The sequence below is a fragment of the Hypomesus transpacificus genome, chromosome 13 (genome assembly GCF_021917145.1).
Source record: "Hypomesus transpacificus isolate Combined female chromosome 13, fHypTra1, whole genome shotgun sequence".
NCBI lineage: Eukaryota > Metazoa > Chordata > Actinopteri > Osmeriformes > Osmeridae > Hypomesus > Hypomesus transpacificus.
The window spans coordinates 9,472,387-9,497,800 of NC_061072.1; the positions used below are offsets into that span (position 1 = coordinate 9,472,387).

The window sequence follows — 25,414 nt, forward strand, 5'->3', positions numbered from 1 at the left end:
TGGCATAGACACTAACTCATTGTGGAGGGTGACGTATTGGTGTAATAGCCCTGTCACCGTCTCACATCACACCTGGATGTTTGGGCTTTTAGCCTCTTCATAGGTACACTGAGAAACACACACCAACATCTCTGTGTTGGTGGGCTTATTTGGAGTGGGCCGTAAATCACGTTTTTATTTAGCCATACTGCTGCCTGGTTATTTAATTTTATTTAATGATTTTGAAAGGGACCCGGAGTCTTTTTATTTGTAATTTTACCACATAGAATTTTACATAGAATTTTGCTTTAGTATCGCTTTCATGCTGATTCTTGTAGGGCTTTTCCATCAATCTGATGTACTGCTTCTCTGTTGCATGTCCCATGGATGTGAAAATGTGTGTTGAACTACTAAAGGAAGCACAGGTGTGCAGGTTTCACTGATGTTACCTTAAGACCACACAGCTTGGTAATACATGGTGGTAGTACATGGTGGTTCCTGTGTTTACAGCTACTTCTGTAAAGCAGTAAAACTCAGTTCTGCATTTTGACCTGTCAATATTTTATTGCAGTTTTAATTTATGTGCATGAAAACAAAATGACAGTTTATACATTTCATTGTAATGTCAACTATGGGATGTTCAAGGGCAAGAATAAGACGTTGAAGATTTGTTTGAACAGAAGTACTAAAAGGACAGTATGTTACATTGATATACTATCGACTCGTTAGAAATAAATGGAGTTTACAACCCATTAGACTTGTACTTTTCGTCTCTACCTTTTATAGATTACAATTATAGACACATTCACTCTATTATTTTGTCGTAGACTGTCAAACATAATTATGAACAGAACTTATAAATAGGATAGTGACAAGTCTGACACCTTGTGGTTCATATGAAAAATTATAACAGGTGGTTGCACAGGCATTGTTTTCCCATAGTAAACTATACATTAGTTATACATTTACCGACACTGTAAACAGGAATCCAAAACATTTGCAGTTTATCATGCCTGGTTGTTCAGATGAAGCTCCAACTTATTTGTGCGTAACAGCAACTCTGAAAGAAAGAAAAAAAAACATACTGCTGTTTTATTTGAAGACTATTATATTTAGGAATTACTTTCCAATAGCCTGCTGTGACAATGAGGTATACAAGTACCAAATGTCATGCCAGTTTACCAAGAAATCTTTTTGTCATTTGTTTAATGCAGTACTCATTCTGACCAGCAGGTGTCATCAATTGTCAGTCAACCACTTATGAATATTGCTTCTAACAAGTGCCCAGCGAACTGTTAGTTCACCGAAAGACTAAATGGTTAAAAGGCTTCATAAGAGTGATCATTCTAGGGTGTTTAGAACCTGCGGAACCTCAAAGGATGTACGCTGGGAGAAGGAAGTCTTTGGGGACGATACCAACGGTGCCGTTTATCTCTCCAACCCACCAGCCATGGATGTTGTACTCCTGAAACACACAGAGAGCAACCGTCAAGATGGCTTTCCTGTCCATTGTCTCATACATACAGAAGATTGAGTCCAAGCACAACCTTTGCGTATGTTAATGACGCAGTTGCCATTGGCTCAGTCGCAGTGCCTCCTAAACGACAAAGGACACCCTGTTTCAAGTGTCCTGTGTGTCCTCTGTGATTTAGACTTGGAGCGGCCAAAATAATTTGATCACAACAGTTGGGCTCCAGCTGGGTCGATATGTGGCCAAAGATCAGGGGGGCGTTAGGGCTGGGAGTACCAGATGAGCAGAGGCACCTGCCCACATGCATTTAGACCTTGACGGAGTGGAGAACCAGGCCACTCATCTCTTCCCTGTTCTAAGGCTGATGGAGAACCTGCATGTGGACATTCAATCTCTCGGCTGTGTATCAGGAGGTCGGAGGACGGAACAAGCACACACACACAAGCAGGGTTATTCTGTACAAAAAAAAAGAGAAGGCATGTAGGTATGGCCGTTTCACTTGTTCGAAACATTATAAACATAAAGCTTGAAAATGGCGTTCTTTAATGCAAAGGCGTCCATGGTTAACCCTGATCAAAAGCAGAGCTGACTGGCTGGGTTTGTAGCAAGCCTCCCCAGCTGCCTGCGCCTCTCTGGGTATGATGAATGAACCGTCTTCCGTGGTTCGTCCTCTCATACAGACCTCTGACACACCATTCCAGCCGGAGGAATGAGAACCAGACCTGCTCTTAATGAGGGGTGACTGGACAGGGAGGATGAATGGGCCGATTAGACCGATGGCCCACGTCTGAAGTGTTCTCAGAGCACGTATAGTTAGCCATGATAAGCAGATCATCCATCCAGCACTGTAAAACAGACTACATCACCGTACCCTCTCTCAACCCAACACAGAGCTCTGGGGACTGAACAGATCCTGAACGTATGGACACAATCACCACATACAGGTGGGAAGTTAAAATGGGGAAACGTTCCCTTGCTTGCACCTTGAGTTGAAGACGGAACAAAAAAGCTTTGTAACCAAGATACCGTTCTTGTATTAATCTAAAAACGCGAGCAGAGGAAGAGAGAAACAGATGGAGAAGGGTTGTATCAAAGAGAGGGAGTGCAACGCTTTCTCTCCCTTGGGTGGGGAGGGAGGGGGGATTGCAACCGAATTCTTCAAGCCTAAGTGACAGAAAGTTTTATTTATCTAAATAGCCCATCTGTGCGGGGAGTCTCAGGTTCTCATTGAGAAAGGTCTTCCTGATAATCAGAGCCGCCATTTTAATACAACTGCTACATCATGGAGGATGCGAATGGGAGAGGCAGCCTGTCAAGCGTGCAGAGTCTATCTTCTCTGTACTTAATATGGGTTCATCCAGAGTACACCTGCTGTAAGCGGGGTTGCCATAGAGGCTGAAGGTATTCAAACAAGACAAATGCCCAACTCACTACCTTTCCTTTGAATAAGTATACTGTACATGTGCCAGTTTGATAGTTGTATAATTCATAAATTATCAAAATATCTTCTATAATAGTCAAATTAAGAAAAACCCTGAGTAAATAATAGTACTTTATAAATAAAGTAGAGGAGACAAATGGCAACCCCCCCCTCCACCTGCCACACACACACACAAAACATCACTGCTCTCCAGTTGAAGCACAGTGTGCCCTGGATGCAGAGGTTCAGGGCTGTGGGCGTGGCCTGGGCCCTGGATGCAGAGGTTCAGGGCACTGGGCGTGGCCTGGGCCCTGGATGCAGAGGTTCAGGGCACTGGGCGTGGCCTGGGCCCTGGATGCAGAGGTTCAGGGCACTGGGCGTGGCCTGGGTCCTGGATGCAGAGGTTCAGGGCACTGGGCGTGGCCTGGGTCCTGGATGCAGAGGTTCAGGGCACTGGGCGTGGCCTGGGTCCTGGATGCAGAGGTTCAGGGCACTGGGCGTGGCCTGGGCCCTGGATACAGAGGTTCAGGGCACTGGGCATGGCCTGCATGCAGCTGGGCCACATGGTACGCTGCATTGTGAGTGAGGGTGCACGGTGGGGAGTACAGCGCCGTGTTGTGGCGGCGTGCTGACTCGTTGACCTCCCCATGACTCCTCCGCCGAGGGGGTGTGGGCGGGGCTGGCACCAGGAGAGCGAGCCAGAGCGAGTTGCCATGACAACACCTGCAGTGTACCGGCGCTATCGTTTATTTACCACTCAGGGGGCTGGCTAATGGTGTCATCCTGATAGGACCATTGCTCATGTTCGACTGGAGGACAGACTGACAGCTAACGATGCCTGAAGAGAGAGAGATGGTAGGCTGGACTGACTCCTGCGGAGAACAGGTACAGGTGTAGGGCCACATCGGGTCCCATGCCAGGACAAAGGTCCCCTTTTTTACTTGCACTCTTTCTTTTCTAAGTATACCCCTTTGTACGCCCAACACACACAGACACATACAGAGATGCATCCAAACCAGGAGGAGTGCTAATAAGCCTGACACATGAGGCATCTTCCCTTGGCCACCAGCTGACTGAGGCAGGCCTTGGGCGTGATGGAGCACAGGAAGTCTCTCATTGCCCTGCCGCTGAACCCACCGCCTGGGTCTCCCTCCCTCCCACCCCCACTCCTTCCCTCCACCACACCCCCTTCCCCTCCCTCCCACCCCCACTCCTTCCCTCCACCACACCCCCTTCCCTTCCCTCCCACCCCCACTCCTTCCCTCCACCACACCCCCTTCCCCTCCCCTCCAACCCCACTCCTTCCCTCCACCACACCCCCTTCCCCTCCCTCCCACCCCCACTCCTTCCCTCCACCACACCCCCTTCCCCTCCCTCCCACCCCCACTCCTTCCCTCCACCACACCCCCTTCCCCTCCACCCCCACTCTTTCCCTCCACCACACCCCCTTCCCCTCCCACCCCCACTCCTTCCCTCCACCACACCCCCTTCCCCTCCCCTCCAACCCCACTCCCCACCCCCTGCACTCTTTCTTCTTATGGTCCGCTGTCTCTCTCTTTCACCCTCCTACACACACACAGTCATCAGACACACACTGCAGCGTTGCAGCTCCCCCCTCCACCAGTCACCCTAACAAAGAAACATGGCCACCTCTACAGGCTGGGGACCTGATTGGTTTAACCCTGATTCTAGTTCCAGAATCTTGATCACACAGGTATTCCTGAGGGGATTGAGAAACACAGCAACAACATATGGCTACAGGAAAAACATGGAGGTTATTTTGGCGTGATAACGCGATAAACCATATAAACAAATCTTCCTAGCGATGGAGTTTTTAAGACGCAACTTAAATTGTTTGCGGAATATGTCTAATTAAAAAAACATACAATATTGTGTTTTATCCGTTATATTTTCTAAGCTATCTTTTAATGTAATCAAGACCAGGGCCTCAAAGTGGAAAGATGACCATGCAGGAGAAAGGCCTAAAACCCAGAGGAGCAAATACGATTTTAAAAAATTCAACTCGCTTCTTTTCTAATGCCCGCTTGGGATTAAGGATGGCTCTTTAACTTAATAGCAATTTAAAGTGGATTTGTGTATGCCGCTGATTGTCTGTAATGATATCTGTTTATGCCGCCCCTCATTTATAAAAATGAAGCAGAATGGATTGGGGGTGGGCTCTGGGACGCATCTAGGCTATTGGCTTGGGCTGAATAATGACCTACTGTAGTTGACCGAGAGATGACCGCTGCCTTCTGAATGACCCCAAACCCCAGACTCACCCCCTGCTACTTTGGGTGGTAAATAGGATGTCTTGCCTGTCTATAGCGTCTTGGTGTCTATGACCACAAAGGCAGCCAGGGTCTTTAAAGGGGTGTGTGTCAGAGAAAGGGAGAGAGAGAGAAAGAGGGAGGGGGACAGAGTTCACACAAAGGGATGAAGGGAACTCTCTTTGTCTTTCTTTGGTGGACTTTTCCCCTCTGATTGTTTTGCCCCTTTCCCTTTTTCTTAGGCTACATTCTGTTGTTGTGACCTTCGGGCAGAGGGCCAAAGTGGTTGTCATGGATCCAGGCGGTTTAGGGATATGACCCTATGGAAATAGAGGGGCTGAATTTGAATTCAATTATTTTGTGTGGGTGTGTGTGTGTGTGTTAATTTCCAAACACATAAATTCTGCTTTAAAATTATTTTCACAATAATAAAATGTATTGATTTTGCCTGCTAGAAAATATATTAGATTCTGTAAATCACTTTAGTCTAGGCAAAGCAAAGACCATGTTGATCTAGGGTGAAACATAGTGTAAATCAGCCTTGGCGTGTGTGTGCTGTCACCTATGAAACATTCCCAGTATCACTCACTCTGGGAGGACACATACCAGCTATGGCCACTAGGTGTCAGTGGTGTCCATGTTCTTGTTACCCTAGCGAGCCACTGAGCGGGCCTGAACTGAACAGCATTGTCTGAAGTTGTGCTGTCTACTTTAGACTCCTACAGGATTGGTTGACACTCTGAGGCATATGTCCTGGTTGGACAACAGAAAGAGAAATAGAGAGATTGAGAGTAGAGGAGAGATAGCGTTGTTGCTCGAGTTTAAAGAACCCTAGATGAGTGGACATCGTAAATCTCTCCCCACATCATCCCTCTGTTATACATGAGTGCCTCCGGGAACGTAGGAATGTGGCAGCTGACCTGTCTTTTGATTCCGGGGACATAAATTAGAACTTGGGAATGCCGGACAACACCGTAGAATAGCGAAGGACATGCCGCAGATGTTTGGGAAACTGAGAAATCATTAGGTGATTTCAGACATTTTACAGGAAATGAATTGTACGCTTCTATTCTATAATCATTTCCATGCTAGTTATGGTGATATTTAGAGTGCTAAAATTGGCAATATTACTTGAAATATATGAATTATGGAATGGTCCATTGAAAAAATAATTTATGAAATGTAACAAAGTGTGGCTGCTTGTAATAAGAAAGTAAAACCACAGAAATTTTTTTTTTGCCCTTTTACACTGGAAAGTAAATCAACTGCGCAAAAAGCTTTGCACAAAGAATGTACAAAAAAAAAGAGATCTCAGGCAAAAACACACAAGATGGATTTTGGTTTGTTTCTACGTCTGGTTTCAGTAGGCTACATTTAGCACTGTTATAGGATGCAGTGGAGGGCAGGTACCGCGCTGGCAGGCTCAGCCAGATTAATTCAGGATAAATAATGGACTGCATACGAAGTGAGTACATGTATATAATTCGTACATTTTACGAATTATATACATGTACTCTCACACACATAACTTCTATAACACACACAAAAACACACAGACATCTCACTCTCATTTCCACATAAACACACACAAAAACCCACGTACACACGCGAAAAAACGACATCCTTTCAAAAACGAAACAAATACTGTAAAAAGGCCTCTCTTTACAGTAAGCAAGAGATCAATAATGATTGATGGTAGCCTTTTATATAATCGGCATGTTCTACTCAGTTCACAGCCATACGACACCAGCCTGTGGCTATCCCATTCTGAGACCTTGGCAGTCAATCAAATCACAGCTTAAAAATAACACTTTGTTAGCACCATTGATTTAGCACTTACACCGTGTCCTTATTACCTTGTAATTATGGTCAGTGTTGACATCTAGAACATACAACCAGTCTTTTTTTCCTACAGGAGAATTTATGAGCCTTAGTTTTATTGCAACCATTTTATGTTCTCCAGTTAGAGACAGGCATCTCATCCGAGGGCCTGTATTTCATCGCCGAGGTCAGGGTTCCCCGGGATCCCCCGTAGAGCCCAATAACCGGCGGCAGTACTGACTAAGCACACACACACACAGACAGACACACGTACACACACACACACACACACACACAGACACACAAGGGCTTCCCTAAAGACTTGTTGTACTAAACATGCAATTACCCTGTATAATCCTAATAATGTCATTCATGAGAGAAACGGGATAGCAGTGGACTTGTGTCATGGCTAAACCAAACACTTGATTTTAGACTGGCAGAGATGCACCTTAACATCATTTACACCCTCACACTGAACCCATTAAGGGCTAGTTAAAATGTCCAGTTGCAGTCTATCAGGGTGTCAAGCCTGATGGGATCCAGCTAGACCAAACAAGAGTAATGTGTGTCATTGAGGCTGCAAAGGAGCACAGCTAGAGACCCAACCTGGTGCTGAGCTCTGCACTTTGAGAGGCACCAGAGAGAGGTAACCTAACACCTAAAGAGAAAGACTATCCTAGATCTCTCAAACAAAGTAGAGGTTACTTAGGGTGAACCTGCTGATAACGTTACAATCCATTCATCTATGTTCAAGAGTATGGCAGCTTTACTATCCTTCGTATGAGAAAGTGAAGGGGTTATTCTGACACTCTTTGATCAAGGAGCACACACAGATAAGGTGGAGAGTGCTAATTTATTGGATGAAGCAGAGCCGATTTCCTCCAGAAGGAAGTCATCCAGAAAGAGTGCAGTACACCTGCTAGCGATGTGATGAAATAATAAAATAATTGAATAATTTGATTATATCCTAACAGCCTCTCAATATAAAGTGGGTAGAATATACACAGAACAATTAAAAAAAAAAAACACCAATAGCATCAATCTGTGGACAAGGCACTGAAAAGACTCTATAGATGTAGCTGTACCTAAATTACAGCACATTGATTTCCAGTAGGGTGCTTTTAATAAGTAGATACTCTGCATGTTACTGCACGATGGTCATAAAACAAGGGGAAGTAGATTGAGAGAAAAGAGCTGAAATGCAGGATGTTTCACCTGCAGTTTATGTTAAACACAAAGAGCGTTTCTGCATGGCTGCTTCCTCAATTAACCCCCATGATACATGCTCAGTAATGAACAGCTTCATTACTGAGCTGCTGATGCCTACGTCACCCTAGTGGCCACCGAACAACAGACTACAGTTAGTGTTGCTGTTTCCCTCATTCACAGTGCAGGGGACAGAAAGAGCATTCTACTCATTGTAAGGAATCAGTGAGTTCATAATGTAGAGGAAGGAGTACAGTGATCCAATCTGTGTTGTTGTTGGTGGTGGTGGTGATGGTGTTGTGGATTCACACCTTACTAATGATGTATATGAGGTCCCCTCTCCCGAAGGCCAGCTCATCAGACTGGTCTGCCTCACAGTCCCACAAGCCCTGGTAGTAATTAGCATAATCCGAGGAATATTCTGAAGAAGAAGAAAAAGAAGGAAACCATCATCTTTAATCGGGTTTGATGACAGCAATTAAACACACTAATTAATTAGACAGAAGGCCAGCTAGGTTGTCTTCTTGCAAACACAGCCTGAAATCACACACACCTGCCACCTCACAACACACAACTGTTTTCATATGTTCCTGTCATAGTCATCCGTCTTTGATCAACACAAACACCAAGGACTCGTCAACACTGAGGACACAAATATGACACTGTGTGAGGAAAGGGGGATCTCAAACCTGATTTCTTCTCATCTTCAACAGACTCTGGAAATTCATCTTCTGGAAAGCATAATAAAGAAATTCAATATTCAAAACATTTCTTACGAAACCTCATGAATATTATTACATTTAATGCTTAGCTAATGTAGCACTTGAGACCAACCAATACTGTCCTCAGACTTCAAAACAATGCCCTATACGGCACATTCATATCCATCCAGACTGGATGGTTTTGCACTCAGTAAAACAAGTCCCTAAACCTCCTTAGGCATGTGGAGGTAAATGTGACTTTGATTGCTGGGCGTGGCCTCATGTGGGCTGAGTGGTGACAGTGATATGCCTGCTTTACATCTCCCACATCCATCTTTACACTGTCAGCCTGACAGCAACGCCACCATCCAGCAACCCTATCCACCCCTCCAGACCAACCTGCCCTCTGCTTCCAGTAAGAGCATGGGAAAAAGACGTGTCCACACACACACACACTGTACACACTCACACAGACACACACACTGTATACACACACACACTGTATACACACACACTGTATACACACACACATACACACTGTATACACACACACACACACTCTCATGCTTGAATGAACACCCATCCCAATACACACACACACTCAAGCACACATAAAGGATGCAACTCTCTTTGAAAAAAGTTATAAATCCAGTCTTTCACTAAACCTGAGTGGAAGAATATGTATGGTAAGAGGTCATGCATTATGCAAGAGGAGGATCCTCATAAAAACAGGGAAAATCTACACAGTACCCTTGAAAAACATTTGTTCAAAAGGGTTATCGTGCTGTAGAAAAGAGTATCATTCAAATATGAAGCCTTTGTTTTGGGCTAATGGTCTTTACATCAATGGAATTTAATTTTCCACTCAATAAAATCAGTCATCAACACCGATGCCAAGACTACCATCACCCACACTCCCTATGCTTCCTTAAGTCATTCAGTTATTTTCTCCAAAACTGTGGAACACTCAGCAACACGGTAGGAATGTATATATGCATAGTTTATTATTATATATACATGGTGTATATACATATCTTTCCCTTTTAGTATTTGAAATACTTCTTATGATTTGTGTTAGTCTGCGTTGAATGCACATAAACAGACTGTTGTTATTTTTTATATCAATGTAACACAAAAACGACCCTGTATTTATTAGATACAATATTGTACCGTAATCAGTGTTCAATGTTGTCGATATAAGACTGGCCAAAGTATGCCTAGGTAATGGATAGATGATAATGTGAGAAAGTGAAAGAAAGAGTCTGTCATCTGATACACCATCTGTGGTCAGGGTCGGTACTCTGTACCCCTTCCCAGATGGCTGTGAATGGCTGGACGACAGTTTGAAGACTGATTTGCCCCTCACCAATGATATTGGCAGAGGCGATGCACTCTCGTTGAAACAGAATCTTGATGCATCTTTTTTAACTAATCGGCTGATGGACGATGACCCTGAGACCCGTCGGACCTTTTGTCCCTCTCAGGCCACCAGCCTGTGTGACACTCTACATCCTCTGGCCCTCTGCAACAGCCAACCTAGTTCTGACTCTCTCATTAAGATGTCTTGATTTGTGATGAGTCACACATCTCAGAGCTACAGTGACAGTGATGGAGTTATCACTGCGTGAGAGAGAGAGAGAGAGAGAGAGAGAGAGAGAGAGAGAGAGAGAGAGCAAGAGAGAAAGAGCGAGAGAGTGAGAGAGAGAGAGAGAGAGAGAGAGAGAGAGAGAGAGAGAGAGAGAGAGAGAGAGAGAGAGAGAGAGAGAGAGAGAGAGGGAGACAGAGAGAGAGACAGAGAGAGAGACAGAGAGAGAGAGAGCACCACATACGTGGGAGGACCTCGTAGATGTCATCATCCTCTTGCTCCTCCTCATCCTGCCCCATGTGTTTGGCCTTCCAGTCTTCCTTGTTGTTGATAGGGGGGGGGGCCTAGGCTGGGCCTGGACCATGGCCGGGGTAGGGGGGGGGCGTGGCTGAGAACCAATGACCCCCCCAATGTCATCATAAGTCTCCTCCTCATCTTCATCCTCGTCCACTTCATCGTCATCAAACGGGATGAAGTTGGAGCTCAGATCTGTAACGTACACAGGCACAGGATCACCTGGGGGCTTGGACCCATCGGATAAGATATTTAGACCATCAAAAACCTTCCAAAAAAGACAAATCTCAGACAAGCATGTATACGAAGACAATATAGCTGGCCGGTATTTGACTCTGCCTCCTGGGTTCAGTAGTAAAGTGGAAAAAGACAAATGACGGGGTGTCTGTTACTTCCCGCAAATCAGTGGCCTGATCCGGGCCCATTTTAGAGCATCCCCAGCAGCACTGATCTCTCAGATGGAGGAGCAGTCTGATTGCTGGCGACTGGGCACTGCAACACAGGGTATCAGGTCCTCTGTGATACACTAGCTGCCAGGCAGAAATCAATGTCGATAGAGGATAACCAGAACGTCTACCAATCAATTTCCCGTAAGGTGGAAATCGGTAGGGTTGGAGGGAGGGGGGGGGGGGGGGGGGGGGGGGGGGGGGGGGGCACGCATGACACAGACGATTTGTGACGTTGCGAATGAGGAGGTTTTGGAATAATCTCATTGGCCATTCGAGGGATGGATACATTTTGTCTGAGTCAGAAAAAAAAAAATAGTTCTGACTGTGCAGCTGGAGTACCCGAAAGACACAACAGAACAAAAAGGAAGAATAAATATGGGAACAGTTCCACCAACGGGGACCAGGATGTAGTTGGAACACACTGCTTTACCTTTCAGGACAAAATTGATCTGGTCCACCCATTCCCTGGCCTCTCGAGGATTGCTGGCAGTGAACTGAAATATAGAACCAGAATAATATCATATCACCCACACAGAGAAGGGCTTGTAAGCTGTCAGTGTCTGTGATGATTTTGAAGGTTCTGTTCGAGGCTACCCACCTGGAAGGGGCGGCGTCCAGGGGAAGTTAGCTCAAAGCAGGCATTCTTCTTGGAGTCTTTGCGCATGTTAGCCACCAGCTCTGCGCTGTAGCCATTGATATAGAACGACCCCTTCTGCTGTTTGTCTGAAGTGAGGGATGGTGTTAGTTAACTCCTTTTGACCAATACAGCAGCCCGGAAATCAATGTGAAGGCTAAAGACAAACCTTTCTCATTGCCGTAGTAGTAGAATATTGTGTTGTTGAGGACACACCATCGTTTCTGCCATTCTGAGCCGAAGAAGCTGTGATCTGAAATGGGGGAACAGCAAGTGAGACAGAAGATGGCTACAGCTCTCCATTCCACTGAACACCAGGTTGCTAAGTTAGTAGGTTACTAGGTGACAAAATGGCGGCACCTCGTCGTTTTTTCTCCAGGTAGCCTTGTCTCAAGATGTTGCTGAGATCCTGGGCTGCAGTGATGGGGATTTCCTCAAAGTCTGTATGAGAAAAACAACAAGAGAACACTTATAAGATTCTAGAATGTCTTACTTCTCTACGCTCCAGACACAGGAACGGGTCCCTCTGCAGTCGTCTCCTCAGCCTCAAATCAGATATTCTGTAGCACCATTGCAGCTCCAGCATCCTGCAGCGGTGGATTCACAGTGTTGCTGCAGTGTTGCTGCAGTGTAGCGATTGAAACTGCGGCCGGTACATTTGCTCCCACTGCAGTACGGGATCTGAGCTGCTTAAGGGCCTCCATTTCAGCTGCAGCACAGACACGTCTTTGGACAGTGTGTTCAGGCTAAGAAACCACAGTTAACAATTAAACATGTCTCAGGTCGGACCACTTCCCAATTAATCTATCATCGCAGCTCAGCCTAACCAGAAGGAAAGCATAGCGGAGGCAGGTGGTCTCTTGGTGTGGGGCACTAGAACCATTTAAGACCCATTTACACGAGTCTGTGTGACCTTTTGTTCAGCCTGGTAATGACAGAGGAAGAGGCCTGGAATCCATCCTCTTTGAAGCAGACCTGCCTCACAGCTAACATAAGCAAACACACCATGCCACTGCCAGGTCCTTGTGTCCAAACAAAGTGGAAACTGAAACACAGTGTTAAGCTACTAAGGAGCCCTTTGCCACAAGAATCAACACTGTTACGGGTCGGTTGAAGCTATTCCTTTTAGTTCCTTCGGAGGTCAGCTCCCAATCAAACAGAAAGGTGTTCATAGTTAAATTACCCCAGATCTAAAGAGCGAGAAGAAGAAAGAGAGGGGGGCGAGAGAGAAACCAACCACTACAGGGATAGTCATGTGTTCAGTACAAGCACATCCTCCATTCGATGTGATAACTCTGCTGTGCTGTAGCTGGCGGCCCTGTCTGACAGATGAGGTGGTCATGTAAGAGCACAGCCCCAGACACCTCATGGCACTAACACACTCACATATCACCCTGCCTTTGTGGATGGACTGACTGCTGACGCTATAAATACAGTCCTGCTAAAGACTGTTTTGTCAAAGGGAACCTGATTCAGTACATCATAACAAACACCAGTCATGATGCTCCTCCACCTCATCCATCCAATCCTCGGGTCATTTGTCTAACCCTGCTTCCCTGTTGCGGCTTTTTTTAATCCCTTCATCCGTCTACCTCCTTCTCTCTTCATTTATCTAAAAGGTCAAGCCCAGTTAATAGTTCAGGGGTTACTCTAAAATCAACACTCGGACAGCCCATGTATATACACATTTGTTTAGTAGTTTCAGGAAATACTTGTTGGCTGTGTGAAATGGGGATGCCATTTCCATTGGATTTCTATGAAGGCATTTAGTTTTTTGATTCGTACATAAAAATTGATGCACCATTTTTCAACAAACTGCATTCACAGAATGAGGTCCATTATGTTTCATAGTACTTCCACAAGGTATCAGTGTAATCTATAGGTTGATATTCATCCAACATCCATCCCCAGACATTCATCCTGCTCTGGTTAATCAAAAGCTAGCAATGCTATAATACTATTTAAAATCCTCTGGTTACCTATTTAACACCAGTAAATGGTAAATAGTTCAAAACATGCATCATCAACTATGAAAACCAATTGCATGATGTTTGTGGTCAAATTAGTTCTGCCTCCAGCCCAGACACAGAGAGAAGCATGAAACCATCTAATTAATGCCTCATCAAAACGTGGACAGCGAAGGTTTTTCTTCATACAATTCCTAAATTGTATTATCAATTATTCATGCTAATACAGCAGCTTCATTTTCCTTTTTAATTAGTGTCATCTGGGCAGTTATTTGATGATAATATACTGACTATTTAAAATGATTCATCCAGCTTTCAGTTAGGTGGCAATACAAACATCCGTCAGTACTGTAAGGCTCAAACAACTGTCCGAATAAAATAGATTGTACATTTATTTGTGGATGTCTTGTAAAATAAAAAAAAAGGCTTTGTTGAGGATTCTAGTTCTCGTAGGATTGAAGCATCCTTTTGTTGATCACGATCATGCAAATGCAATCCATTAGTGAGACCATTCAGCTATAGCCCTCGAAAAGTAGCATGCTGTGTGCATTGCCATCTCAACCTGTTCGAAAGCAAAGTGATCCGCCATGTATCTCTGCTGGCGGAGTTGTGTCATCATGGCCGTGCTCTCTCATTTGGTTATTCACATTCTCCCAGCAGGCTGTTATGAGCCCAGCAGTTGATCCCGCAAGAAAAGCATGATTTATGTTATCATGACCAGAGGGACTTAATGTATTCTCTCATTAAAATCCACTTTAGTCTGGCTGAAAGTCAATCAGAGACTGGGCAGAGAGTGAATCAAAAGCCGGGAAAATGGTGGGTGGAACAAGTAATGTGTTAAATGAAACCTAGACAGCCATAATACAACAAAGATAATTCAAGTCAATGTTAAGGAGCATGGCTGAGCAAGCAGGTAAGCATTTTAAAAGGGTGGCGCTCACTGTTTCACTCTGACTCTAATAAGCTGTTGGTCAGCATGTCCTTATCCACCTTTTGAATCCTCAAGAAAGCTGTGCCATGATAAATCAGCTTCCTATCATATTGCCACTTTTTTCTACAGGTGACTAGATCATATCAATCTTCACAGGTGAAAACTGAAACGGTACACCTACTGTCTCCCTGGATCGAATAACCTGGAACAGAGAGCATCTCAGAGCTGTGATTGGAAGGGAGAGGTGCTTTACTGAGCGTTGGAGCAGGGGGCAAGACCCGACCTCCGAATGAACCCTGGCGATGAGGTGAAACAGAAGGCAGAGAGGGCCCCCACAGGCCTGGGGGGCTATGGGGAGGAATGCTGATTCGAGAGACAGAGCGAGTGTGACTGCATTTCTCTCTGACGTTGTCCTTAATTAGGAAAAAAGATCCACTCAGAGCGGCCTTGCCCACGCGGCTCTTCATCTACACACAGCCTGGGCTAAATTGATACATTTTTCCTCATTACAGTATAGTAGGTCTCCTTAGCTGGGCATCCCTCCACAAGGCTACCATCAGAGGGAGTGGGAGACTGGAGACAGAGGCACTGAGGTTAAGGACTGAATGACGTCCCTGCCCCTCCAATCTCTCCCGCTGATTTGATTAGGATTTCAGCCATCGATACGTACCCCATATAGAATCTGGTAATGCAGGGCTGAGAGCTGGTGCTCGCATTATATTAGTGTGCATGAGAGTACAGCTCTACGTCCATTACTATTTAATGAGAAAAGGAAGTTATGTTATGTTTTGGTACAGGGATGTCAATGTGAGGTCAAATAACAAAGCCTGATGTCTGTTTATAGCAATCGGCGTGGCACCAACATAAGAGGGAGCAGACTGGCTGCCGTTCTGGGTCTCTGTGAAGGAGAATATGTCAACCCATGCCACATATCCCCTCTTACTGCAGTTCAGGGACTGAGGAAGGAATGTACAATGTGACACCATTTTCCCTCCGGACATCCATAAGGGGTGACTACAGCGCCCCAAATTTCCCTTTTTGTAGATTTACAGCCACTATTGAAATACTTAACTGCAGATACAATGATCCTCTAATCGCTGGGGACGGTTTACAGCTGCTTCTCTGACAACTTGAAAAAATGATTCCAAATAGTTGGTTATAAATACAAACAGAGGAAGGAAAATTTCACAGGAGAGTCACTCTGTCTCTGATAAAAACTATATACTGTCAATGAGAGCCTTAACTGAGAATTTCCAAGACAATTTTAACTGGCGGTACAATATACAGCTGCAACTGAGACAGTTGGAGGCAAAATATGGTACAAATAATTTGTGGGTTTTCGGGAAGTTAACACATTTCAGTGTCAAATTTGAGATGTGAGAAATGTGCATTTATCATACAAGCAGATATGCGAATATGTTTTAACGAACTAAACTTATAATCCATGTATTGTGCATATGAGCATTGAAAAATATGCAACAACAAATTCATCAATATTTTTGTTCCTGAACTTAAACCTGAATTCTTTAATTTAAATAAATTAGCAGTTTCTATCCCGTTTATGAAACAACGGATGTTGGACAAGGCTTGAATCCTCCATTTAGTTGTGTCAAAGATATGTTTGTTCAGGAAGAAATAATTTTTTTCGACAATGTGCAATTTATTAAGATTTTATAATTGCACAAAATGACTTATGAGACAATTACTTTACTTTACCTTGAACCATATAACTAGTAACTTATTGATATCCTTATGTCTATAAATGAAATAATGTAAAAATCAAAGTCATTACAATTATTCAAGTAATCCATGTAGTAAACCACACAATAACTTTAAGGATTATGATATTGATTATTAAAAAACAACTGCTATTTACCCATCATATAATGTCTACACTAATCATTTAGATTTAACCCAGACCCTACTTTAACAATTTATGAATAAACAACTAACAGAGACAATGACTTTACACCAGATACATATAATATTGTTTAGCAGTTGTTATGTGAAATTATTATTGCAAATACTTGCAAAATGCAGATTTAGAAAATAATGCTACTATTGTCATGCTTGTCATAATTATCATGATGAATTATCACGATGACTCATTGTAACATTTTACAGCCATGGTACTTTTATAGTACGCTATATATATACAATAGTTATTCTATATATATAAGTTATTCGATAGACAAAAACATTCCACATTTATACGAATACTATTATTACCTTGAGAACTTTAAATAAGTAATTTCAAATATGTAGGAATCTTAATTGTACCATATTTGAGCAATTATTTAAAATTACAAGAAGGAACTACCTGTTGCGATTGCATTCTGTATTTATTGAATACACAAATTATAACTAAATAAATACATCAGCTTAATTAATAAACTGTTTAAAAAAAAAGAATAATCATCAACTTAATGCAGACATTTTAATTAAAGAAAGCTTTTTTATATATGATATAGAAATATGTAAAATGTCAAGATGATATTATATAAAAAGGATGTTGCCATTTTTTGTAATGATATCCATTTGGTTTTATTGTACTTAAAGTTATTATAAGGTTATTATAATAACAGTTTACTAACAAAAAGGAAGTCCTTGTGGCATAATCTTAGATAAACATTACAAATATTAATAATTGACAGACATGGCCCTTAAAAGTTTAAAAGAAGGCGTAGTCATTGCGGCAACCCTAACACACAACAACGAGTAACTAAACGCACTAATTCACATACACACATGCGCACACACACACACACACACATGCGCACACACACACACACTGAAAACAGGTACGTAAGTTTACACAGGACATCGGACTCATCAATAGTGTCCTTCTTGTAAAAGAGGAAACTTGTATTGAAAATCCCCATATACTTCCACAAGGGCATGTTAATGACCTTAGCTTGCTACGTTACATCAACAATCACACAAAGGTATCCCAGATGTGTTCTGAGCTGTCTCGTCTGTGTACAGGCCGACACATCTCTACTATCTCCATTTATTTCCCTAAGAAATCAGTGGGGGCCACCCCGTCTTGGCATCAAAACTTCATTCATCTTCAGAAATGGATTCCAGCGGAGAGCAAAATCAAATTCTCATTTGCAAGGCAGGGGAGAGGGGAGTGAATGCAGGAGGTACCTGGGAACACTAACCTCTGGGTGAACCCGCCTCATCTGATAGTTTTCCTATTTGTCTGTGACACTGACAGCTTGAGGGGAGATTAGAACCACCCAGTTCAGGCTTCCCACTCTGCATGCTGTCCATGCACTGTTACAGATGGACATTTTCCCTGCTCCGCTCTCTCTCTCTCTCTCTCTCTGGGTGTTTTGGGCAGAAAGACGAACGCACGAGGAGAAACGCTCTAATTATGGTAGGTACAACAATAAAACAAAAGGAGAAGAAACCGGAAACAATGGCCTGAAGACAGAAGATGCCAGATACAACATGGCATAGCCTGTAGTGGGGGTTAGCAGCAAAGTGATGGATGCCCCTCAGTTAAACACATCCAAATCCCTTCTTCAAGCCACCTCTTCTTGCCAGGCGTTGTGAGTGAGTGTGTGTGTGAGAGAGTGTACAAGATTAATAGTGTAAACAGCAATAGAGGGCGCAGAGGGAAAGGCAAGGGGGAGCAAGGAGTGAAAGAAACGACTATCAGAGTCTGCAGCAGCACAGTAGCCCTGGGGGAACAGGGTGAACTTTTGAACCCTGATGGTGGGGACAGCGCTACACAGAACCAGTTCCAGTCTTGTAAGCGTGCATCTCTCCACTGAGAAGGAGGGAGGGAGGGAGGGAGGGAGGGAGGGAGGGAGGGAGGGAGGGAGGGAGGGAGGGAGGGAGGGAGGGAGGGAGGGAGGGAGGGAGGGAGGGAGGGAGGGAGGCGAGTGAAGGAGAAACAAGGAAGAGTGGGTCATTAACATGTTCCCTGCATACTGCAAATGAGCACCCGGCATCTGAATGTCATTAAATCTATACACCAATGAACAATGAAAAATGAATCTTGTAGACCATTTTCTGATGGATGGATAGATGCATATCTCAGACTCCGCCAAAGAAACTTAGCCACACTGTCTCTGACAGCAAGGTCATTTACTTCAAGAACTAGGCTGAGTTCAGACAGGTTTCAGGTTGACCACCCTAGAAAGGTCAAAGGTCAGAAGTTCACTGACTGGACAGACAACAAGGCCACAAACAGGAACATTAAAAGGACACAAATAAATGAAAAGGTTGACCACAATTCCATCACAAATAGCTCTTACTGTACCATATTAATCAGGGTCTGGCCAGCTCCAGCAACACAACACTTCCATCCGAAATGTGCTGGAATGGATCAACGCTGCCCTTTGTCTGAAAACGTCTATCACAGACAGGAATCTCAGCGGCACTACATCACCTGCTTTCTTAAACCCCGATAAACCCGTCTGCCCATAAGCACTAACAATGGTCTCTCATACCACTCACACAGATAGTATCAGTCACAGGGATCAATAAAGAAACACTAATCATTTGGCAAAATTTGAGCAACGTTTTTTTATGTTCTAATGAATCTAATGAATTTAGTTTTTTGTTTTCCATAGTGTATAGGACATAAATTATTCATGTTGTATTCTATTGAATCTAGGTTATTTAACCATGTGATGAATGTGCTGTATGCTGAACCAAATGCATTCACACAAGACAGTTTTTCGGCACCTGGATAAATACAGGAAGTAGATGATCACAGAGCGACAAATGTGTGACAACAGAAAAAAACACTCGTCCCAAACAATCAACATCCTGCTGAAGTCTGTCATCGTATCCTCTAGCTTGCCAATGTCCCAAAACGGCAAATGCTGCCTCCCATTCGATGAAAACAAACACAGTTGACTTTGTTTTAGACAGATCGTAAACTTGACCTGCAAGCAGCATGCTAAGACTGGTAGTGCCTCCACCCCCTATCTCTGGCTGCTTCCCTCCACTTCCCAAGTGCTCACAGAGGGAGAGAGGAGGGTGGTGATTGTGGGTGTTGTCATCTACACTGGGGCTGGGGTGAGGCTGCAGGCTGCAGGCTGCAGGCTGCAGGCTGCAGGCTGCAGGCACGGTCAGGTCAACTGTGCGGTCGGCGGGTGAAACTCAGTTCACATTACCATGCAGACACAGAGGGTAACAATGGAGGGTCCATCTGTTCTTGTCACTGATTACAAATCTGGTGTCACCTAGTCCACTGGAGACAACAGGCTACCCCATCCAATGAGAAAGCACTGGGACTTATGTGTTGGCACACACACCAACCACTCATTCACCACTGGGTCAGGGGGGGGAAAAAGAGTATCCTCCTTTAGTACGTGAAGAAAAGTGTTGTCTTCTTCACTGAACAGGAACTGAACAACTGAAAATGAAATGATCCAGAGCTGCTATTCTTTCGGTCATAAATTCAGAATTAACTCGACTTTTTGCTGTCCAAATAATACGTTATTATTTATTTATTTCATTAAATTAACAAACATTGTTCTCCCTTTGAAACAGAACACCAAAGTAAAATGGACACTGCTATGTCTGCTTTAAGCACTTTGTGGTGAACATAATCTGAACTAGGAACTCTGTTTGCCCATCAGTGACAAATACCATTTATTCAGTCAGAGGCTAATCTCTAAATAAATCAGGACAAGAGGCTTCAGCTGGATGCTTATCTTTAGTGTCATTGCTGCCTTCATTCTGGAGTGGCAATTTGATATTTTGGCAACAGGATTTTACATTCGTAAATGTATCTCCATTGTAGCCAAAATATTTTTTCTCTGAACCACATCTATAGTAATCACAAAACAAAGAATCAGTGCCTCCTCCTGAATACGACAGGAATACCAAGAAAGAAAGAAAGAAAGAAAGAAAGAAAGAAAAAAAGATTGATAAAGAGAGAGAGATGGAATACACATAGCCCCTCAGGTATAGTGTTGTATTTCAAACCCACTTGGGGAAGGATAGAGGGGTATGGGTAAATCAATCACATAATTTGCCTAAGGATACAGAGCTCTCTCTCCCTTTCTTTTTTCTCTCCCTCCCTCCCTCCCTCCCTCCCTCCCTCTCCCTCTCTCTCCCTCTCTCTTTCTCTTTCTCTCTCTCTCTCTCTCTCTCTCTCCCTCTTTCTCCCTCTCCCTCTCCCTCTCCCTCTCCCTCTCCCTCTCCCTCTCCCTCTCCCTCTCCCTCTCCCTCTCCCTCTCCCTCTCCCTCTCCCTCTCCTTGTGTGGGCTGAACCAGTAGAAACTGACCAAACACTTCCCACAATGCACAGAAACAAGAACCATGTGCACTCTCTCCACCAGAGAGAGCTCTAGGTCACCTCTATGTTCTGTGTGAGCAAGTGAACAAGCCCCTCCTCCTCCCCCTAACCCTCGCTATACGAACACATCTGCTGCCACAGAACCACCTAGTCGAGAGGGACCTGACACCAGTGTCTATGGGTCGGCGTCTCTACAGTGACATGCTCAGAAACTGTTCCCGAGAGTCTCTCGAACGCCCCTCAAACAGTGTACATCCGATGACGTATCTTAACACTGTGCAGGCGCTTTGAGTTTGGTTAGGACGCACAAACTCCCGCGTGCACACGCACTCACGCACACACACTCACAGACACACACAGACAGCTGGAGAACCAGGCCTACTCACACTCTGGAGAGCCGTCGTCCTGGTAGTCGGAGGCCACAGAAAGGTTGTCGGAGCGGCCCAGGCTGGAGCTTCGGTTGTCATCTGAACTCTCCTCCTGTACAGACTCAGCTGGGAGGGCAAGACCACAACATCATGAGGGCCAGAGGGGATGACTTGGAACTGCACACAAGAACCAGCCCAATGTTGAAGGATTCAAAACGGTTTATTATTTTGGTTTTTGGTTGATAGAAATGAATTGATACTTACATCTGTAGGGAAACGCCTGAGGGTTTCTGTAACATCAAAGTCAGTGTGAATTAAATGTCATCCACAGCAATGTCGCACTAGTTGGATTTGTTCAATGCATGCCTTCCTTTTGCACTGGTGTCTGCGATTTCTTCAAACAGCTTCCTGTTCCACAGACCTCAGAACCACAACCATGTGCACGGTGTTCAATGCAGAGACAGATGCTGATTTCCTGTACATGGTTGTCTTTTTATCTGATTCTTAACTTACTCGTTTTTGTCTGTTAAATCCTTGAAAAAGGTGTATTTCTGACATTGTGTTGCTTATCCTAATTGTGTCATATTTCAAAACAAACTAAATTCATGCCCTTTTGCTATTAGCTAATGCACAGTGCCTAAAGCTAAATTAGAAACATAACCACTACACACAGGTGTTGGTTTAATGGGCATCGTAAACTGAATAAACATACATAATATATATAGACACTGTACTAGTAGTATAAGAACCTATTATTTGCATAAAATTAGAATGAATGAACACAATGCTGTTTCCAAATGTCATCTTGCGCATGTCAGTTTGTCCAGAGGGGCCTCCACTACCTGTTGTGAACCACTCTGAAGTTCCTCAGGAGGATCTCTCTTGTTTCTCTGGCATGATTACTGAGCTGCTCATCCTGCAGGATGTTGGACACAAACAGCTCACAATCTGAGGACACAGACAGACAAAACACACGCGTGTTAAAGGATATCATGATGAAAATGTCAAGTCTCTTTGAAGTGTGAAGGAGGCCGTATGTAATTTAAGAAATACAAAAAAGGGCAACATTTTACATTAACTGCCATGTACATGTAACTACATATCAATACCTATGGTAAAAACATGGTAGATACACAGTAATTGTAATTAAATTACATTGTTAGCAATAAAGGTTAGCACAAAAGTGTAACAAGGCTCAGTATGGGGGAGGGGTAAGGTGTAAATTGATGTTGTAAAGTTGAAGGTTATGTTACAAAAACAACATCAATGTTAACATCACCCCTGCAAAGCTCAATCTCTCCCATATCAAGTTTCATAAAAAATTTCGGTTTACTTACATGGTAGTTAATGTAACCTTAATGTGTTGCCTAAAAACATACACATAATTTACAGTGTATCTGGTAAAGTTGGAACTCCAAGCTTCAAATGTAGTCACAGGAATAACAGAAAATGTTTTTCTTAATTTGGCACAGGAAAAACTGGTTGATCACAACTAACTCGTTGTCTTTATTAGCTCATTTGAATGTGACATAACTGACACATGCAAAATATCAAGTGAGCCCACAAAATGCAAATATGGCAAACACCAGTATCCATGTTTGTAGAAACAGCATTTTTCTATACAGATGAAAGGTGGCAGTTTATGTTGGTTTTGTGATATTTTAATGAAGTAAAATCATTTAGGATTATGAATGTAATGTAGTATACTAAAAAATATAAGTCATTAAGTAGCTTCCTGAATTCTGCATTTAGAAAATATGTTTTCTATAGGTCCAATCACCCTTTACAAGTCATATTTAGGCCTACATGTTGTTTATTGTACTGTATCGCAATTTGAAGATGACAAAGAAGAGGAGTAACATTACCATCCAAAAGCCTCCTAATGTCTTCTGAGACTGTTCCCATTCTGACTTTTACCCTCCAGAGAGTTCCAGAGAAAGTTTTAGTCGTTAGTTAGTCTTTTGTCCAACACACTTAACATCCACAGTTACGTGCGATGCTTCTTGGATCACTTTAGCCTGACCCCTGTTGTCATCATGTCATCTCACAGTTCACAAGAAACATCTAGCAGTTAGCACCTGTTATGAAACAGAACTAGCCTACTTCCCCGCATGCATCTACAGATTTAGAAAAATAGGGTGGAGCAAAATGATGAGAACAGCTTCCTACTGTAGCTGGACTGAATGTCACATCAGTTTATTCAAAGTAGCTTCGGTGGTAAACGTCACGCAATGCGGATACCGGATTGAAATATTTTTATATGGAATGAAACTCCTGTAATCATGGGCACATATTTAAGGAAGGCCAATTGCGGTAATCTATCTCGAAAACAGAGGTAGGCTACCGCAATGTTTTCGTTCATGTGTTCACACGATCCACGTGGTGTTTTCATTTGCAAACATTGGCAAAACACAACTATTTTGGGATATTTTAGTTTGCTGAGTGCGACGTCCCATGCAACATTGCCTAAATAATAATAATCATATGAGATGACGTAGGATCGTCTGTACGCCAAGAAAATGTAATAGGCTAATAATTATAGGCCTACTTGTATACAAACCAGTTTCGAAGCAGACCCATTATTAGGTTATAAGTACATCATATTTTACATTATCTTTTCTTTTAAGGTTCAAATCAGGTTCAGGCGGGCATGACACAAGGACAGGGAAATTACTGAGACGGCCAATCGGTTCCACCGGTAGGGGGCCGCCGGTTACCGTACTCACTGCCTTGTCCTGAAACTCAACACGCGGTAGCAGGCCAATCTGATGCCGTACAGTCATAAACACCTACCCGATTACTCCATTTAAACATCAATGACTCTTTCAGTCTATAGAGACGGAAAAAGTATATATAACATGATTTTATCTGAATCTGAGAATACATCTCTCATTGACCTCCCATTATGGGATTTTTACTGGCCTTGATATGAGGGATTTACACAAAGGGGTTTCTTCTACAGGAAACTATAAACTTGAAATATTATTTAAATATAATTTATATTAATGTTGGATGTGAATGCATCACTGTGAAATGTATAAACTGTATTATTTGTTTAGCCCAACTTCACATCGGCCCATTGGAACAGGACAAGGAAAAACTCCCAGGAAAACGGAGAGGAAAATGAAAGAAACCTTGGGAGGAGCAATTAAGTGAGAGATCCCCTCCTCCAGAGATAGCCAGGGACACAGACAGGTGCACACCATGGGCTGAATACAATTATGCAGCAAGTGCAGAGATAAAAAAATAATAATGCAAATGGATGGGGAATCAGTAGTGCATTCACAGCACCCCGCATTGACTCCCACCAGTTTAGGCAGTGGTCAGCCTTTTTATCCAAGTTATTTAAAAAATGTTTACATCCATATGTTGAAAGCAGCTTTCTGTTTCTCATAACATAATACAGTATGACTAAGGTAATATTACAAAGAAGGATTGTACACCGGTCACCCTCCTCACAGGAAGTCCATAAGGTCAAGAGGCGTGAAACTTCAGCGACGCAATTGTCCCTTTGACCCGTCTCACTGTCCCCCCAGCAAAGACCCTGTCAAGGTAGAACGGAACCCGCCCTCCCTTTCCGCCATAGTCTACCCCACCTGCCTGCTGGGTTAGCACATATGAAAGAGAAGGCCCTTTGTAATCTGGTCGGGATTACACCGCCCAACAATGCAGCACTGAAAGAGCGACAAAAGGGGCTATCAAACACAAGCCTGGACTGCTGAGGGGAACCGGCTATGATCTCCCACTACCAACACAGCCTCCACCACCTGTCATCTCCCCGAGAAATGCCTTCAGCATTCACTCCCTTGGTCTTCTCCCCTCTCATCTTTGGAATCAGCCCTTTTTTTATCAGTGCATTCCTTCTCATTTGCATTGCAGTGGGAGGGGGAGGGGGGGGGGGGGACAGTGGGGTCTCTCTGATCTGATAGTCAGAAGAGAGAGAGAGAGTCAGGAGCAACCTAAGGGCATGGAGAGTGTATTTAGCTTACACACACCCCCCTTCACACACACTTTACACTACAATACCTTCTCAAGATAGGCAGGCAGGCACCG

The 25,414-nt window shown here is 43.6% G+C and overlaps 1 protein-coding gene across 1 annotated transcript; it reads right to left on the reverse strand.

Annotated features, from left to right (window-relative positions):
* Nucleotides 1-519: 519 nt before the first annotated feature.
* skap1 (src kinase associated phosphoprotein 1) lies at nt 520-23,494 on the reverse strand. The gene is given in 14 exon segments (XM_047032000.1): nt 520-1,039; nt 1,351-1,444; nt 8,479-8,588; nt 8,857-8,898; nt 10,698-10,790; nt 10,793-10,942; nt 11,627-11,690; nt 11,795-11,919; nt 12,000-12,083; nt 12,191-12,271; nt 21,380-21,487; nt 21,626-21,651; nt 22,204-22,309; nt 23,227-23,494. Coding segments are annotated over 13 exon segments (1,122 nt in total). The 5' UTR covers nt 23,267-23,494; the 3' UTR covers nt 520-1,039; nt 1,351.
* Nucleotides 23,495-25,414: the final 1,920 nt, after the last annotated feature.